Consider the following 18,354-nt stretch of genomic DNA (forward strand, 5'->3'; position numbering starts at 1 on the left):
CAGGCTGTCCTGACTCAGGGATCTCTGTCTATTCTCTGCCTCCGATGCTGGAATTGAAGGTGTCACTGACGGTTTGTTTTCATTTCTTAAATTATCATTGGTAAACATCTTAGCAAGTTATTTGATGAATAGCAAATAGGAGGGAAGAGACAGAAAAGTAAAGGAAAATGGGAGGAGGCCAAAGGCAAGTGTGACAAAGCAGCCTTTGGCTCTCCAAGGAGCTGCCTTAATGCCTCGGGCAGCTGGAGCCTGGCAACGCCCCGTGGAAAGGCCCTGCAGGAGACCCAGCTCTGCACATGCACGTAGAAGTGGGTGTTCAGTCAGCCTGAACCAACTGCACTCCTGATCTTTGTTCCGAGATGGCTCCTGCAGTGTTTTCAAACATTTTACAATAATACATAGGAAATTGATGTGAAGGGAAATCACCCCCACTCTGTACTTAACAGGGCAATTTAATCCTCCAGCGTTCAAACAGTGTTTAGCTGGACCGGTACACAGGCTGCTGCTGACCTGGAAAAGGTGGGTGCCCACTTGGTTTCTCCAAGCCTTCATCCATGCAAAGCCAGCTCAGCTGTTAGACATCCAGAGTCCCAGCTTCCATCCCCTTCTGGATGTGAACTTGACTATGCACTGTTCTTCAAGAGTACGGTGTTGATGAAACCTGGAAGCATGAGGCTTACTGAGGGATAGAAAGAGGTCTCTAGGACATCTCAAAGACTTCACTGATAATAACTATCATAGTAATCAAATATGTATGATTAATATATACATATATAATTAATACATGGGCATGTGTACATATATTAATCATATGAAAGTATAATATATATATAATATGTATAGCATATTAAATATATATACACCATATATACATATATATCTGTATATCTATATATACATATGTATGTGTGCATATATGTGTGTGTGTGTATATATATATATATATGTATGTATGTATATATACACATATATATTCCTGAGTACATGTGTTGTTAACATAGGCAAGGCCATGTCAAAGACCCCAGTGTGTCATCCCCCATGGGAGTAGCAACACCTTCCCTGGCTGAGACTCAGAGGAATGGGAAGGCTTCCTCTGGTCTGTGTGTGAATAGAGAGACTGCGGAGAAAATGTCTACCATAATTTTGCCCGTCCGCATGTTTATGGCCTGAAGACCATGTCTATAGAGAGACTGTGCCTACCTGAGGTTAGCTACACTCACCTCCTCCTTCAGCTGGACGCCATACCCTGACTTCCCTGTTCAGCAGGATGTATAAACACTTTGAGCTCGTGGGGCGGGGCTGTGGGTTTTCCATCCACAACCATCCAATCCCAGCATTTCCGTCCTTGAGTCCACATATTTGTCATTTGTTCATTCCCTGGCCAGCTGTCAATCCCTAGAGCGGCTTGGAGGGAGGCTCTCAGAGCTGGAGGAGTGGAAGGGGCAACAGGCCTGAGGGGACGGGGCTGAGACTCCCTATCTGCTGACACCCACCTCTAAAACTGTCCAGGAAGCACTCTGTGTGCGTGTGTTTTCATGGGAAGAACCTTTAGTTTTCACCAGCCACTCTTAGGTTAAGGAAGACAGTGCCAATCACCAGTGCCCAAACCCACCAACCACCACTGCCCGTTTTCACCCTCCCCACCCACCATGAACTGGACGTAGACAAAGCAGGTAGCATGGCAGCCCTTGAGGTCATTTCCTGAATAACCAATAGCTTAAAAAAATCTTTAATGGAATCTGTGCTCAAATAATATGTTACAACAAAAATATACAGAATGTACACAATACAAAAATATTTAGAAACCAACGTTGCGGCTAGTGTTTTAATTTTCACTCAGTCCTGGGAGGGGCAGCTCACTGACGACACTGTTTTTAAGGCAGAGGAGAGTCCACGATTTGCAGCCTGGGAAGCACACGGCACTGGGTAATCCTCATTATCTGCAAACTGAATTGGACACTAGAGGACAATCTGGGTTCGGTGAGTGATGCCTCCACTAATGCTCTAGGCAAGAATGGTTCAAATGGAAATGGAGAGTCAAAAGAGCCCCCTTAGGGAGCTTCTCCTAACTAAAAAAAACCCAAACAAGTGATGAACGGTGTCATTAAAGAGAAATTCCTCTTTTTTGAAGGCCTGTTTTCCTTTCTCTGCTTTCCATGATTCCTCTCCCCTTTAAAAGCAAACTAGTCTACATAGCTGCTGTTTGGGGATTCCCCACCTTTGATGCCAACCTACAGCCACCAGCATGAGGAGTGGATCCCAGCCGTGATGGGTGGCCACATTGGAGAGGAAGGGCTGAGGGACTCAGGAGAATGGAGAGCACCTGAGAAGTGTTGTGGGATGGTGAGAGGACCAGGAGCAGTTCCCATCCTCCTGCCTCGATCCTGCGCACTCTGCTCCTCACATCTCAGACCTGCGGTTCCTCATCCCAGGGGCTGCGAGTCCCAAAGGCAGTATGAAGGTCATCTGCTTCATGGCCTCCACTTAGGGATCCTAGTGCCAGCCTGGCTGTCTCAGAGGAGCAGAGGTCCTGGGCTCTGAGTCTCTGGTTCCCTTACACCCGACTTGGCACCCCAGGCTGCTGGGATAAGGGCAGCACTTACAAGGCCACTCCCCCATCTCATGTCCCTGTAGGATTATCTCCAAGTCCCTCTGCATGGAGCCGCCTAAGCCTAGAGCAGCTCCCACTCTGGATACTCCCCCCTCCCCCATTCTTCTCTGAGGCTAAGATTTTCACTAAAATATATTTTACTACAGCTTCTTGTTCCACCAATTCACATGGAGAGATGGCCACACGATCACTGTCCTGGGCTTTCTTTCATCCCAAAGATTTCCTTCTACAGGTGGCAGTACAGACATGAAAGCTACTCCAAGAGAACCAGAAGAATACAGCTGAGAGTTTCCTCCCAAATGTCCTGGCAGTGCTTTGGTCTTCCCTCTAGCTTGACAGTTGTCAGTGGTGCTCAGCAGGTGTTTGGGGGCAGATGGGGAAGGGTGGGGGTGCATGATGCTAAAAAGAAGGCCACTGAGCGAGCAATCGAGCACACTGCCGCTACCCATTCCAGAAATCCCCGATAGGTACCCCTATGTGTACACTGTCTCTCAGTTCCTCTGCAGCTTCCGACACACACACCCACAGACACACATGCATACACACACACCCCAAAACCCTGTCTCCACACCCAAAGAGAGAGGCACAAAGTAGGGTCAGGGCAGTAGAAAGGAAAGAAAAGACCCTACAGTCCACATAGGGCATGGATGCAGAGCGATGGTGTGAGATGCTGGCTGCATGGATGCAGAGCGATGGTGTGAGATGCTGGCTCTTGACTACGGGCAGGAAGAGGGAGGAACCTGGGCTGGCAAGAAGGAGGCCTGGAACGAATAGCATCTCCCTGCCCAGCCCTCAGGGCCATGCCATAGCACCCATTGTCAGGACCCGAGCCTGGCTTGCTCTGAGCTTTCCCTGCCCCCACCATCATATCTGTCACCAGAGCACCAGACCTTGAGCTGCAGAGAGAACTTGGTCTAGCCTACAGTCACCTCTGGGCTGTGGCAAGTCTGGCTGTGGCTATCCTCAGAACTTCTCTGTGTCTCAGTATCTCCCAGGTGGAGACTAGGGAAGAGGGCTATTTGCTCACTCTGTGGCAGTGAGAGGGAACACACAGGACAGGCCCAAGCCACAGGGACAGCCACTCTCACCCTGCCTCAGACCTTACCCCTGACTCCATATCAGACCAGACTAGGAAAAAGACAGCAGCGACATGTATCTGCAACACACACTCTCCAGCTCCAAGAGTCTCCGGCTCTCCGTGCTCTCACTGAATTGGAGATGAGAAGCAGATGCGGGTACTTCCTCTGGGTGCTTCTGTTTCCCCTCCCCGCCTTGGTCCTCTGGTCCCTTAAGGGGGTGGTGGCAGCTTCAAGTCCAGCAGTGTGTAGGCAAAGATGTTCCAGAAGACGGCAAACAGCACGAAGATGGTGTACATGGTCACAAAGATCCACCACAGCGACTGGTCCTGTAGTCTCTGCTCATAGTTTCTGAGAACCACCACGCCCAGGGTGATGCCCACAGCCACGCCACCCAAGTGTGCCACAAAGCTTGGGTGTGGGCACGGGGGGTAAGCCGATGGGTGGAAACGGAGCCATACAGCCCTTCCGAACTCCATACTCACTGCAAAGGGAGGAGACAGAGAGCCATCATAGCATGGTCCCAGGCAGGGGCTGGGGAGAGATCAGGCACATCAACCACCCAGTGTCCATTAACTCATGTCATGAGGCCAGATGCAGTAATCAAGGAGACAAAACTATCCCAAGAGTCTGTGGGGCTTGGTGATAAATCATCAATCAATTACATTCACAAGGCCATTTCATTAAGAGATTCAGGCATGAGGCAAAAAGAAACAATAGAAAATCCAAGCTGGGCACAAGGCAGGGCATTCTCAAGAGGGCCTCTTGAGCTGAGCTGTGGTGGCGCATGACTTTAATGCCAGCACTTGGGAGGCAGAGGCAGGCGGATTTCTGAGTTCGAGGCCAGCCTGGTCTACAGAGTGAGTTCCAGGACAGCCAGGGTGATACAGAGAAACCCTGTCTCGAGGGAAAAAAAAAAAAAAAAAAAAAGGCCTCTTGAGGAAATGTCAGACAGGGCCTCTCAAGAAAAGACATTTGGCTTGTCATCTGAATGTTGAGAGGGGCCCTGCTAGAAGACCCTAAGAAAGGCACAGCTCTGTCCAAAGGCCCTGGTATCTCGGTGGTCACACTACATCCTGGGGACATTTCTTCATCTGTCCACTGGTATAAAGGTTCAGCATGAGTGAGCCTGGCTGCACAAGTAGAACCTGGCCAACAACTTCTGTGTGCACTGAGCATGGCACTCTGAGGCGTGTTTCCACATGTTAGTTAGGGACCTCCAGAAAATCCTGAGAGCTGGTGCCATGGTGCTCAGGAGAAAGGGGTGACGAGGGCACAAGGATAGCGGAGGAATCACACTGAGTCTGAACTCCATTTGCTATGGCCCAGTTCTTAGTGCCATCACTTGTGCCGGTGCTCAAGGCATGGTAAAAGGACTGCCTGCCTGCCTGCCTGCCTGCCTTCCTTCCTTCCTCTTCAGTGTGTGCCCTTACTATGGCTTCCCAGATATCCTAAAACTCAATGCAGTCAAGGCTGTCCTTGAACTCATAGAGATCTGTCTCCCAGGTCCTGGGATTAAAGGCATGCACCATAAAGCCATTTTTTTTCCTTTTAGGTTTTCATCACAGGTGTGTGTGTGTGTGTGTGTGTGTGTGTGTGTGAGAGAGAGAGAGAGAGAGAGAGAGAGAGAGAGAGAGAGAGAGAGAGAGAGAGAGGCACATGTGGGTGTTGCCAAGGTCAGAATATCTCTTGGAGCTGGAGCTGGAGTTACAGGTTTTTGTGAGCTGCTCAGTGTGGGTTCTGAGACCTAAACTTGGGTGCTCTGGAAGAACAGCCAGCACTCTTGTCTTTTTTTTTTTTTTTTTTTTTAACAGAGCTGAGGACTGAACCCAGGGCCTTGCGCTTGCTAGGCAAGCGCTCTACCACTGAGCTAAATCCCCAACCCCCAGCCAGCACTCTTAACCACTGAGCCATCATCTCCTCAGTCCCTGAGAGAGAAGGTACTAGCTTTATTGTACAGACCTGGAAACCAAGGCAAATCTGGCAGATTAAAAGACAGCCCTTTGACGGCAATGTCGTACCACTTTCTGTACCAAGAGTGCCTCTTTCCTCCTTTAACCATTCCACCCAGGAACCTTCCCTTGCGCACTGATAAATTCCAAGGACAGCCAGCAGAGGGTGGAAAAGGAGTAGCAGGGCCTGTTCAGCTATGCCAACCTGGTGGCGTTTTCCTGCTGAGCTTATTTCCTGGAGCCAATTAAGAAAAGGGGTGTAGCCTGGTCTACAGAGTGAGTTCCAGGACAGCCAGGGCCGTACAGAGAAACCCTGTCTCTGTATAGAGAAAACCAAAAATAAATAAATAAGTAAATAAGTAAATAAAAGGAAGTGGGGTGTAAAAGATGATGGACACCACCTCTCCATCACTGTTTTAGCTTTTATGACTGAAAAAAAAAGGTTTATTTATTTATGTATTTGGGCACTTTGCATGAATGCATGAATGTATATCTGCACACCAGAGGACATCAGACAGGTGTGGGCTGCCATGTGGGTGCTGGGAATTGAACTCAGGACCTTTTGGAAGAACAGTGAGTGCTCTTAACCACTGAGCCATCTCTCCAGTCCCAGACTTATGATGTTTCCGGTGGATTTTCTGGAAGAAGGAGGAGGAGGAAGGAAGGAAGAAAGGAAGAGGGAGAAGGAAGGAGAAGGCAGAAGCAGAAGCTGCACTTGACTTCCCAAAGGCCTAAAGTAAGAGTGGCAAGGAAAGTAATGACATATTTAAATACTCTGGGTGTACTGCCTTTGAGCTGGGTGATCTTGAAACCCTCTGAATCTCAAGTTGATACTTACAAATTAAACCTAATTATATGCTCTCCATACACATTCTTTAGTTTTGGAAACTAAAGAATATTTGTCTCTGTTCTCTATTACTGACACTATGATTCCCTTTAGATTTACCTCTTTATATTTCAGGACAAGCACTGAGGCTTTAGGTCCATCCCCCTTCTACTGCGCGCGCGTGTGTGTGTGTGTGTGTGTGTGTGTGTGTGTGTGTGTGTACTGTGTGTTGAGGTTTGAATATGCTTTGGCCCATGGGAAGTTGCACTAGTAGGAGGGGGCATTGTTAGGGGAAATGTGTCACTATGTAGGTGGGTTTTGAGGGCACCTAGTGCTCAGGCTCCACCCAGTGATGAAGAAGAAGAGACTCCTGCCTGTGTTCAGAAGATAGTTTCCTTCTGGCTGCCTTCAGATCAGGAAGTAGAACTCTCAGCTACTTCAGCGCCATGCCTGCCTGGACACGGCCATGCTTCCTGTCATGATGATTATGGACTGAACCTCTGAACCTGTAAGCCAGCCCCAATGAAATGTTGTCCTTCATAAGAGTTGCCTTGGTGCTGGAGAGATGGCTCAGCGGTTAAGAGCACTGGCTGCTCTTCCAGAGGTCTTGAGTTCAATTCCCAGCAACCACATGGTGGCTTACAACCATCTGCGATAGGATCCGATGCCCTCTTCTGGTGTATCTGAAGTCAGCTACAGTGTACTCAAATATATAAAATAAATAAATCCATTAAAAAAAAAAAGAGTTGCCTTGGTCATGGCCATGGTGTCTCTCCACAGCAATGAAACCCTAAGACCGTGTACATGCTTGGTACCTGTGGATGCCAGAAGAGGGTGTCATATACCCTGGAAATGGAGTTACAGATAGTTGTGAACTGCTGTGTGGGTACTTGGAACTGAATCCAGGTCCTCTGCAAGACTAGCAAATGCTCTTAACTTTCTTTAGCCCCTCTACCTTTTTTTTTTTTTTTTTTTTAAGACAGTGTCTCTAATTGAACCTGAATCTTGCAGCTTACTGTTTAGAATAAGCTGGCTAGGAATCCAGCCCCTATGCTAGGATTACAGGCAAGTATACCATGTTTGGCTTTTCTTATATGGGTGATAGGGATTTGAACTTAGATCCACATACTTTCAAAGCAAGTGCTCTTAACCACCAAGCCATCTCTCCAACCCCTCAATCCATTTTTCTTTAAAGATTTATTTATTTATTATTTGTAAGTACACTGTAGCTGTCTTCAGACACACCAGAAGAGGGAGTCAGATCTCATTACAGATGGTTGTGAGCCACCATGTGGTTGCTGGGATTTGAACTCAGAACCTCTGGAAGAGCAGTCAGTGATCTTTTGCGGGGGGGGGGGGGGGGGGGGTTGGATTTGGTTTTTTTCAAGACAGGGTTTCTCTGTATAGCCCTGGCTGTCCTGGAACTCACTCTGTAGACCAGGCTGTCCTTGAACTCAGAAATCCACCTGCCTCTGCCTCCCAGAGTGCTGGGATTACAGGCGTGCGCCACCACCGCCTGGCACAGTCAGTGATCTTAACTGCTGACCATCTCTCTAGCCCTAAATCCATTTTTCAACATCACAGTGCTGCTATGTTTCTACCTGTCATATCCTTCAGCCTCTCTCCTGTTGTAAGCCTTCAGTGGCCTCTCAGTGCATGCATGAGGATGGATGCTTCTGCGTTTGCCTTTAAAGCCACCATCATCTAACTCCTAAGATCTCATTGGCTTTATTTCTTGTCATAAACAGCCCCAAGTCCGTTTTTTTCTGCCATGATCTTTTGACTGCCAAGCCCTATTCCTGCAGTACCTCTGCCAGGAACACCGTCACCCCTCCCTGCTTTTTAGACAGAGTTGTATTAAGATTTCTGGAATTTGGGTTTCTTAAAAAACAACAAACAAACAAAACCAGAAGGGCTGGAGAGATGGCTCAGTGGTCAAAATCACTGGCTGCTCTTCCAGAGGCCCAGGGTTTAATTCCCAGCACGCACATGGCAGCACACCTCTGTCTGTAACTCCTGTTCCAGGGATCCAATACCTCACACAGACATACCTGCAGGCAGAACACCAATGTACATAAAATAAAAATAAACTACATATAAAAAAACACAGAAATATTATTAGAAAGTGTTTGTTCTATTCTCAGGTGTAGGAATGGGAATTGTTTTGGACTGTCACAGCAGCTGACCATAATTTGCATCATGCTCTAGCAGAGGCGTGCTTCTGACAGCTGCAGAGTTTCTGCTTGTATGGCATTTGGAATTCTGGGAACATTTCAGAGTGTATATAAATGATAATTCCTGGTAGAGCCCCAATAGTGGGATAGGATTGGTTGTAGTCATGCTCAAAGAAGAAACAATACAAACCAGGGATTTCTTTCTCTCTCTCTCTCTCTCTCTCTCTCTCTGTGTGTGTGTGTGTGTGTGTGTGTCCCTGGTAAAACTGCCCCCTCTCTTTTTCTCAGTGATGCTCTCCCTTAAGTAGCCTATCTTCTCTTTCTGTGACAGTTGGGCATATCCTCTTTTTCTCAGACTCATCATTTCGTCTGACACTCAATTAGACATCACTTTCAAACATGGCTGTTTCCTTCTACAAACTAACTTTACCTTCATTAAAGGAGTGTGCTAAAGTCTTAACCACACCACAACTGCAAACAGGGTTTTCCAGTAAATAACACAGTCACTGTTTTCACAGTGTGATCAGATACCCTGCAACAATAGAGGGTGAAACCGGGAAGGGGGCATAAGGGGGGGGAAGAACCCACAACGTAGCAAAGACCAGAGTCTCACTATATATGGAACTGGTCACATGGACCACACTGGCCTTGAACTCACAGAGTTCCTCTTGCCTTAGCCTGTCAAGTGCTGGGGTGAACTGCGAAGTTCAAGACGTACCCTCTTATACTCAGTCAGATGCTGAGTACAGCTAGCCTTTATGTTTAGGCATCTCAGTTGGTACAGCTGACCTGTCCCGACGTGTCCAGCACAAGCTGCACGCGGGAGTCACTACAGTCTGTGACTCTACTAAAACGGAAAGGGTTTCTTTTTGCTTTGTTCTTGGTGGAAGTGGTGGGGGCTGGAGAGATAGCTTAACAGTTACACAGTTACGAGTAATGCTCTTCCTGTTGTTGCTGTTGTTGTTATTTGGTCTTTGGTTTGGCTTGGAGATAAGGTTTCTTTCCGTAGTCTTAGCTGTTCTGGAACTAGCCCTATAGATCTGCCTGCCTCTGCCTCCCAAATACTGGGATTAAAGGCGTGCGCTGCTTGACTGCTGTGGCTGTTCTTCAGAGTCCCAGCACCCACACGATGGCTCACGACTGCCTGTAACTTACTCCAGGGGAATCTGATGCCCCCTTCTGGTCTGCCTTGGCACTTCGTGCATATGGTACACAGACATACATGCAAGCCAAACATCTATGCCCATAAAAGTAAATCGATAAATTTTTTAAAAGCTCAACCCTTTGTCCCCAGCCTGCTGTTGCAGAGGACCAGGGTTCAGTTCCCAGCACCCACATGGTGGCTCCTAACTCTATTATTCCAGTTCTAGGAGATTTGATGCCCTATTCTGACCTCCTTAGGCACAAGACATACATGTGGTTCATAGACATAAAGACAAACAACACATATGCATACATGAAATAAAAACCATTTTTTAAAGTTTAGGAAGGGTCTGGGTGATGCGGTTCAGATGGTGCAGTGCTTGCCCTGCACACAAATCCCAGCTCCAATAAAAACCACTGTGGTGACAGGAGCCTTAATCCCAGCATTTGAGAAGCAAGACGGATCAAAAGTTCAAGGCCATCCTTGGCTAATTAGAGAGTTCAAGGCCATTATGGACTACATAAGACCCTCTCTCAAAAAACAAAACAAAAACAGATTAACAAGAACTAAGCACTATAAAGAGACATTCTCAGAGTGTCCCTGCCTTGGGCACCTTGCTTACTGATAGGCCTCCCTTTACTACAGGCTCTTGAAGGGGAAGGACAGAAGGACAGAAGGACAGAGCCTGTACACACACACCCAACACCCCTCCCCGAATGCCCAGCTGTACTCACTACAGATCAAGGCCACAGCCATCCGCAGCAGCTTGAATTGGCACTTCATGCCTGACCAGTTCTAGAGGAAAGGGAGAGAGTTCTGTCAGTTTGGGTTCTGGCCCCTCCTCTTCAGGTAACAGCCCTGACGTTAAAAGAAGCCACTCCATGAGTGCAGAGTGAGGGCTAGGGCTTGGCAATAGAACATTCCAGCAAGGCTTTGCTTGTTTGTTTTGGTTTGTTTACTTTTGGTTTTGGTTTTTTTTTCCAAGACAGCGTTTCTCTGTGTAGCCCTGGTTGTCCTGGAACTCACTCTGTAGACCAGGCTGGCCTCGAACTCAGAAATCCACCTGCCTCTGCCTCCCAAGTGCAGGGATTAGAGGCGTGTGCCACTACTGCCCGGCCCAGCATGGCTTTAAGATTTCAGACAGTGGTAAGTTTATCCCACGTCTACACAGCATGTAGATCCCCCTCAGACAGTGAACTCCTTGAGAGCTGGATTCTTTGCTGTGGCCGCCCATGGGTAACAAGAAATGTGGGACAGGACACCCGGCAGAGTCAAACTGGAGCCATCAGGGTAAGAACCAGGCCTGTGAAGAGTGAGCGAGGACCATGACCCTCCAATTCAGGGGTCACAGTCACTGTAACAAGCTGAGCCACCACAGCGTGCAATCTCTGCTCTTGTTCCAGACGAGGCCATCTCTAATATGCACGAAACCTAAGGGCCCGCTGTGGGGATCATGAGTTTCTTGTCACGGAGCACGGAGGTACCAAATGCGGCTTCAGCACCTGAGGAGTGAGCTCGAGGAGGAGAGTGGCCAGATAGCCTGCAAACAAGTCTCTCTCTCCCCAGAAAATCTCAAAAAGACTCTAAGCCTCCAGAGCAAATAAACAGAATACAATTATTCACTTTACAAAAGGATTTTTCATTTTACAAAAGACTCCTGGCGGGGTTCCTCTGAAAGGCTCCTCTGCAGAGTACAAAGCACAGTCCCACCATGAGGCAAGCCTGAGGCAGAGAGGAGCCAGGCCTGGCTGAAGAGCGAACAGCCAGGGTTCCCTCCCATCCGTTCACTCTGTCCCATTGGGGGGACTTGGAGGGAAACAAGCCTTGGAAAAAATGGTAGAGAAAATTTTCTTTTTTATTAATCAGAACTTGCTTGAAGTATTCTAATATCTTTTTTTTTTTAAGATTTACTTATTTATTATATGTAAGTACACTGTAGCTGTCTTCAGACACCAGAAGAGGGTGTCAGATCTCTTTACAGATGGTTGTGAGCCACCATGTGGGTGCTGGGATTTGAACTCATGACCTTCGGAAAAGCAGTCGGTGCTCTTACCCACTGAGCCATCTCTTCAGCCCAGTATTCTAATGTCTTAATGCTGTGAACAAGCTGTAACTTCTAGGAGTTTCATTTTCTTAAGATGAAGAAAAGGGTTCCTAACCAAAAGAAGGAAGAGGAGGAGGCGGGAAAGAAGGAAGGAAGGGAGGAAGGGAAGGAGGGAGGGAAGGAGGAAGGAAGGAAGGAAGGAAGACAGACAGACAGACGGAAAAGTAGTGGTAGTGAAGCACACCTTTAATCCCAGCACTCAGGAGGCAGAGGCAGATGGATCTCCGAGATGGAGGTCAGCCTGGTCTACAGAGTGAGTTCCAGGACAGGATAGGGGTACACAGAGAAACCCTGTCTTGAAAAAACAAAAACAAAAACAAAAACAAAACAAAACAAAAAAATTCACAATTACAGTTTTGTGGGTTTGTTTTTTTTAAACATACTCGTTGGCTGGCTAGATGGCTTACTGCCAAATATAATCTGATCCCCAGGACCTACAAAGGGAAGAGAAGTGATTCCTGCAAATTGTCCTTTAACCTTGACACACATGGTACACACATTGCCCAGTCCCAGACACAGAAGTGAATACAATAAAACAGGTAAAAAGTATTTTAAAATGTACTGTCTGGTAAGTTATTTTTCTAATTGCTTTGTAAATAACAAGTGTTTTGTATTCAATAAACTTAAAATCTTTCATAGTTAAAGAAGACTAGGAAGTAGAGAAGGAGGGAGAGGAGGAGAAGGAGGATCAGCTGGGAAGACTGGAAGACAGCAAGTTCCAGGCCCCCAACAGGAAGCATGCTGAGACCCGGTGCAGCCAGCCAGCCCTCTTCATTAGCGAGGTGGGCACACACGGCCCTCTTAAAAGACAAAGTCTAACATCTGCTTGCTAGATCCTCTTTAGAAGCAGATGGCAGGGTGACACAGGGACTGTTAGTGTCTATCAAGGTACTTTACCACAGAGACAGGGAACAAAAGAGGGGTCAGTGTTCCCCATGGACCAGGAACCCAGTTCCTGAAGTGGACCTCCTGCCTCTGAGCCCGAAGGTGGTAGGTGGTGGGCCACATGGCCTTCAGATGCTGGGATCACAGGCACATGCTTCAGTTTCAGAATAAAAAAAAAAAAAAAGCTTTGTAGATAGATGGCAGGGGGCTGTCTGCTGCCCCGGCTGGACGTGCAATGGGAACATGGGGTAGGAAGGAGGTGGAATGGCAGGAGTGCTTCCTTAGCAAGAACAAGACCCTGGGCTCTAGTCCCAGGAGAAAGAAGAAAGAAGGGGGCAGGGATGGAAGAAAGGAAAATGATTTCTTAAGAAGTGAATTCTGGGCCGGTTGTGGTGGCACACACCTGTAATCCCAGCACTTGGGAGGCAGAGGCAGGCGGATTTCTGAGTTCGAGGCCAGCCTGGTCTACAGAATGAGTTCCAGGACAGCCAGGGCTACACAGAGAAACCCTGTCTTGAAAAAACCAAATCCAAAAAACAAAACAAAACAAAACAAAAAGTGAATTCTGGCCAGGCGGTGGTAGTACACATCTTTAATCCCAGCACTCATGAAGAAGAAGAAACTCTGTGAGTTTGAGGCCAGCTTGGTCTACAAAGTAAGTTCCAGGACAACCCAGGCTACACTGAGAAATTCAGAGAAACCCTGCCTTGAAAGTACCTCGAAAGGACTTTAAAAAAAAATGAGGGTCTAGGGAGATGGAGTCGGTAACTCCAGCTCCAGGGGAATCTGGTAACCTCACACTGGCATACACACAGGCAAACCGCCAGTGAACATTTTTTTCTTTTAAGTGAATTTTGGGTGTTGGAGAGATTGCTCAATGGTTAACCACACTGACAACTTTTGCAGAGGACCTAGGTTTGATTCCCAGCACCCACACAGGGACTCATTACTGCCTGGAACTCCAGTTCCAGGGGATTCCATGCCCTTTTTTGGCCTTCTCAGGCCCTAGGGGGCAGTGCACATATGTGCATGCAAGCAAATCACCCATCTGCCTAAAATAAATAATTTTTTAAAAAGATGGTCAATTTGGGGGCTGGAGAGACAGCTCAGTGGTTAAGACTGCATATTTGTCTTTCAGAAGACCTGGGTAGGTCCTAGCACTCACTTTGGGAGGCTCACAACCATCTGTAACTCTACTCCAAGTAACCTATGATTTCTGGCTCCCATAGGCACCTGAGCATGTGTGCCATCTATTCACAGTGACATATGAATAAGAACAATAAAGATAATTTTTGTTGTTTTCTGAGACAGGGTTTCTCTGTGTAATTCTGGCTGTCTTGGAATTCATTTTGTAGACCAGGTTGGTCTCAAACTCGGGATCTGCTGACTCTGCCTCCCAAGTGCTAGGATCAAAGGCGTGTGCCACCAATGCTGACTACTTTGGTGTTTTGAGATATATTCTTGCTATATAGCCAGGTTGGCTTCCAAGTGTGATCTCCCGCCTTGGCCCCCTAAGTGTTGGGTTACAAGTATGTGCAAGGCCTCAATGCTGATACGCAGACGTGGTCTCTTTCACTGGGTCTGCAGACATAATCAGGTAGAGTAAGTTAGCGTTTCTCAGCTGCCCTCCGTTGCAGAGGTCTTCCGCCTCTGTGCCCCTTCTGTTCTTCATCTGGGATCAGCCTGAAGAACACGATCCAGGGCTGAGGATACAGGTCAGTTGTAGAGTGCTTCCCTCGCATGCACAAAGCCCTGTACACTACATAAAGCAGAGGTGGTGGCACAGAGGAGGTAATAAATAAATAAATGAACGTATCACAGTGTCTATTCTTGATCTGACATGGCCATCACTGGGGAAGCTCTTAACTCCCTTTTCTCCAGTGAATTTGACACAAACAGTCCCTATGTCAATCACCAATTTTATCAGATGATTGTAAAGAATGAAACAAATTGGGGCTGAGGAGATGGCTCAGTGGTTAAGAGCACTGACTGCTCTTCCGAAGGTCCTGAGTTCAAATCCCAGCAACCACATGGTGGCTCACAACCATCCGTAATGAGATCTGACGCCCTCTTCTGGTGTGTCTGAAGACAGCTACAGTGTACTTATTTATAATAATAAATAAATCTTTGGGCCAGAGCAAGCAGGGACTGAGTGAGAGGGGCTGACCAGAGAGCAAGCAGAGGTCCTAAATTCAATTCCCAGCAACCACATGAAGGCTTACAACCATCCGTACAGCTACAGTGTACTCATATACATAAAATAATTAAATAAATAAATATTAAAAAGAGAATGAAACAAATTAACAAGCATAAAATACTAATTATATGATATGGGCATCCTATCAATGTCTAATCTTAGTATAATGTAAAATCTCAGTCTAATCCAGACCCTGGAAAAACATGATAAGTTCACTCTGCCATATCAGTTCCACATGCTCCTACCCCCGGCCCCGCCCCAGTCCACAAGCGCCCTCTAAGAGATTGTGAAACATTTTGTCTGCCTTTCTTCTCTACCAGGCTGCTCAGGGAGCCAAGGGAATTGCAATTCCCCAGCAGTGAAGGGGTTAAATTCCGAGGCTTCTCTGCCCTTCCACTGCTTATTTTTACAGACCCATTATTCCTGCTAAGAAAGAAATGCCTTGGAACACCAGGAAAGGAGTCTCACACAGCAGGCGCTGTCTCTGCTCTAAGTGTGGAAGAGCCAGGCCCCTGGGGAACCAGACCTTTCACAGGCCCTTTAATTCCATTCTCTCCCACAGCCCCATAGGGTAAGATAGTGACTCAGCCAGAGAACAAATAGGGAACCAGTCTCCCTCACATCATGTTCACCTAACCAATTAAGAGCACTTGCCTAGCATGTGTGAGGCCCTGGCTTCAATGCTCAGTACAACACACACACACACACACAATCACACACAATCACTCACACACTCACACACACAATCACACATACACAAACATACACACATATAATCATACATACACATACAAGCACACAATCACACACACATTCACACACACAATCGCAATCACTCACACAATCACACACAATCTCACACGCATATACACACACTCACACACACACACACACCATGGAAGCATGACACATAAATGAGGGTGGTTTATCTCTCCTACGAAGGCTCTTCACTTAACTACATAAGCCTTCTGGCAGAGGTTTTTTCTTTGTTTTTAGCAGCTATCTTTCTTGAGCTTTGACAATCAATTTCAGTTTGCAAAGATTTGCTTCTCAAATATTTTAGGAAAACATCGAACACACAGCAAAGTGTGAGTAAATAGGATGCATATTTAGAAATGGAACTATGGCTTACGGGCGCGGCAGCAGGCAATTAATAAATGATTCTGTCAGGTGGATCTTTCTATTTCCAGTGTTTAAAATAAGAAGTCTTGATTGAAAGACTTTTTCTGAGCCACATCTTTGGCTGAAATAGTTTCTGACTTTAATTCTTTGGTGTAAACTGAAAGTTTCTTAAAAATCACACACACAGACACACTTTCTGGGTTTGTTAAGTTGTGTGTGTGTGTGTGTGTGTGTGTCCATGTGCACATATATGTGCTTCTGTATGTCTGACTGTGAGTGAAGCCGAGTTTGCCAAGGTGTCATGTGAAGGTCAAGGACAACCTTGTCCACAGTTTTGAGACAGGGTTGTTACTGTTTGCTGCTGCAGTTTTCCAGACTAGCTGGTCCACGGGCTTCTGGGGATTGTCTTCTTAACTCCCACCTCCTTGGAAGAGCACTGGAGTCACAGACAATGCTACCACACTCAGCTCTGCATGGTCCTAGCGCCTGGACTCAAGTTCTTAGGCGGCTGCAGCCAACCCTTTACCTACTGAGTCACCTTCCCAGATCCTTGTTTGGCTTTTGAGACATGTTTTTTTCTATGTAGCCCAGGCTAGCCTTGAACACTTTCTTTCTTTCTTTCTTTCTTTCTTTCTTTCTTTCTTTCTTTCTTTCTTTCTTTCTTTCTTTCTTTCTTTCTTTCTTTCTTTTATTTTTTATTTTATTTATTTATTTATTTTTTGGTTTTTTGGATTTGTTTTTTTCGAGACAGGGTTTCTCTGTATAGCCCTGGCTGTCCTGGAACTCACTCTGTAGATCAGGCTGGCCTTGAACTCAGAAATCTGCCTGCCTCTGCCTCCCAAAGTGCTGGCACTTTACAGGTGTGCAACACCACCAACCCGCTAGCCTTGAACTCTTGATCCTCCTGCCTAAGTCTTTCAAAAGTTAGGATTACAGGTGTGTACTACCACAACCACAAGACATATTTTCATGTCAGGCAAAATCTCAAATTGAACAGCTAGTCCTGAGAACAGAAGTGCCACACATGTCTCCGGGACATAGCAGAAGCTTTAAGAACACATTTTCTGATTTCTTTCTGTAGGTATGAAATGTAATTCATACGTTAACTAATCACATATGAAGCTGGCAAGATGGCTCAGTAGGAAATGGCATCTGCCATCAAGCCTGAGTTCAACCCTGGGGAACCACAGGAAGAAGGAACTGACTCTCTAAGTCAGTTCAATATCAGGAAAGTTTTCCTTTGATATCCACGCATGTACCCCCCGCCCCCCATCTTCCCCCACAAAATAAAACATAAATGCAATAAGTTACATGTACAAGTATGCACATGTATGTTCACACAGGTTCACACTGTGGAGTTAGTGGTTTGCCATGTAGAAAGTATGTTCTGGTTTATTTGTTCACATCTTTCTAATGACTACCTTATGACAGCAATGGGAGCCCCAGGAGCTCACAGTGACACACCCAGCCATCAAATGGCTCTCAAATCCAGTTAACTGACTGTCAAATCCAGTTTTTCTGCTCAATTTGCTCAGATGAGATACTGTCTAGTGAATAAACATTCCACCCTCGTTTTGGAAGTAAGGCAACGGTGTATCTATTAGGTTGAGTTATATGAAATTGATAATATTTAAACACTCCTCAGTCACAGAAGTGGTACTTTTTAAAAAAAGATTTATTTATTTATTATATATAAGTACACTCTTATATTATAATAAGGTGTCTTATATATATAAGGTGTTTTCAGACACACCAGAAGAGGGTATCGGACTCCATTACAAATGGTTTTAAGCCATTTGTGGTTGCTGGGATTTGAACTCAGGAACTCTGGAAGAGCAGTCAGTGCTCTTAACAGCTGAGCCATCTCTCCAGCCCGAGTGGTACTTTTTTTAAAAACAGGGTCTTTCTATGTATGTAGCCCTGGCTATCCTGGAACTCAATGTGTAGACCAGTCCGGCCTTGAACTCACAGAGATCCAACTGCCTCTGCCTCCCAAACTCTGGTATTAAAGGTGTGTGCTATTTCTCAACATTGAGCTAAAGGCAAAAGCAGTCCCTTGATTGTTAGGGGGATATGGAAGTGCATTACGTTAAGTTAAGCTCCGAGGACTATCAGCTCCCAGGAGGCAGGCAGGGAGCTGCTTTCTTCTGGGAGGCATGAAGGGCTCCAATGGAACTGCTCATCTCCATGGCCATGGCTCACCAGACAGAAGGGTAAACTAAACACAACTGTTTCCCAGGTCCCTGGGTGCCTGTGGCCTGCC

General features: G+C 46.5%; 1 protein-coding gene across 1 annotated transcript in view; it reads right to left on the reverse strand.

Moving 5' to 3' along the window:
* Nucleotides 1-1,687: 1,687 nt before the first annotated feature.
* The window catches only part of Rhbdl3 (rhomboid like 3), a 55,138-nt gene continuing 38,471 nt past the window's right edge, over nt 1,688-18,354 (reverse strand). The window contains exons 8-9 of the mRNA XM_052193983.1: nt 10,518-10,578; nt 1,688-4,171 (exon numbers count right to left, since the gene is read on the reverse strand). Coding sequence (XP_052049943.1) covers nt 3,900-4,171; nt 10,518-10,578 — 333 coding nt within the window. The 3' untranslated portion in view covers nt 1,688-3,899. The remainder of the gene's footprint in view (nt 4,172-10,517; nt 10,579-18,354) is intronic.

Source organism: Apodemus sylvaticus, chromosome 10, assembly GCF_947179515.1.
Source record: "Apodemus sylvaticus chromosome 10, mApoSyl1.1, whole genome shotgun sequence".
Taxonomy (NCBI): Eukaryota; Metazoa; Chordata; class Mammalia; order Rodentia; family Muridae; genus Apodemus; species Apodemus sylvaticus.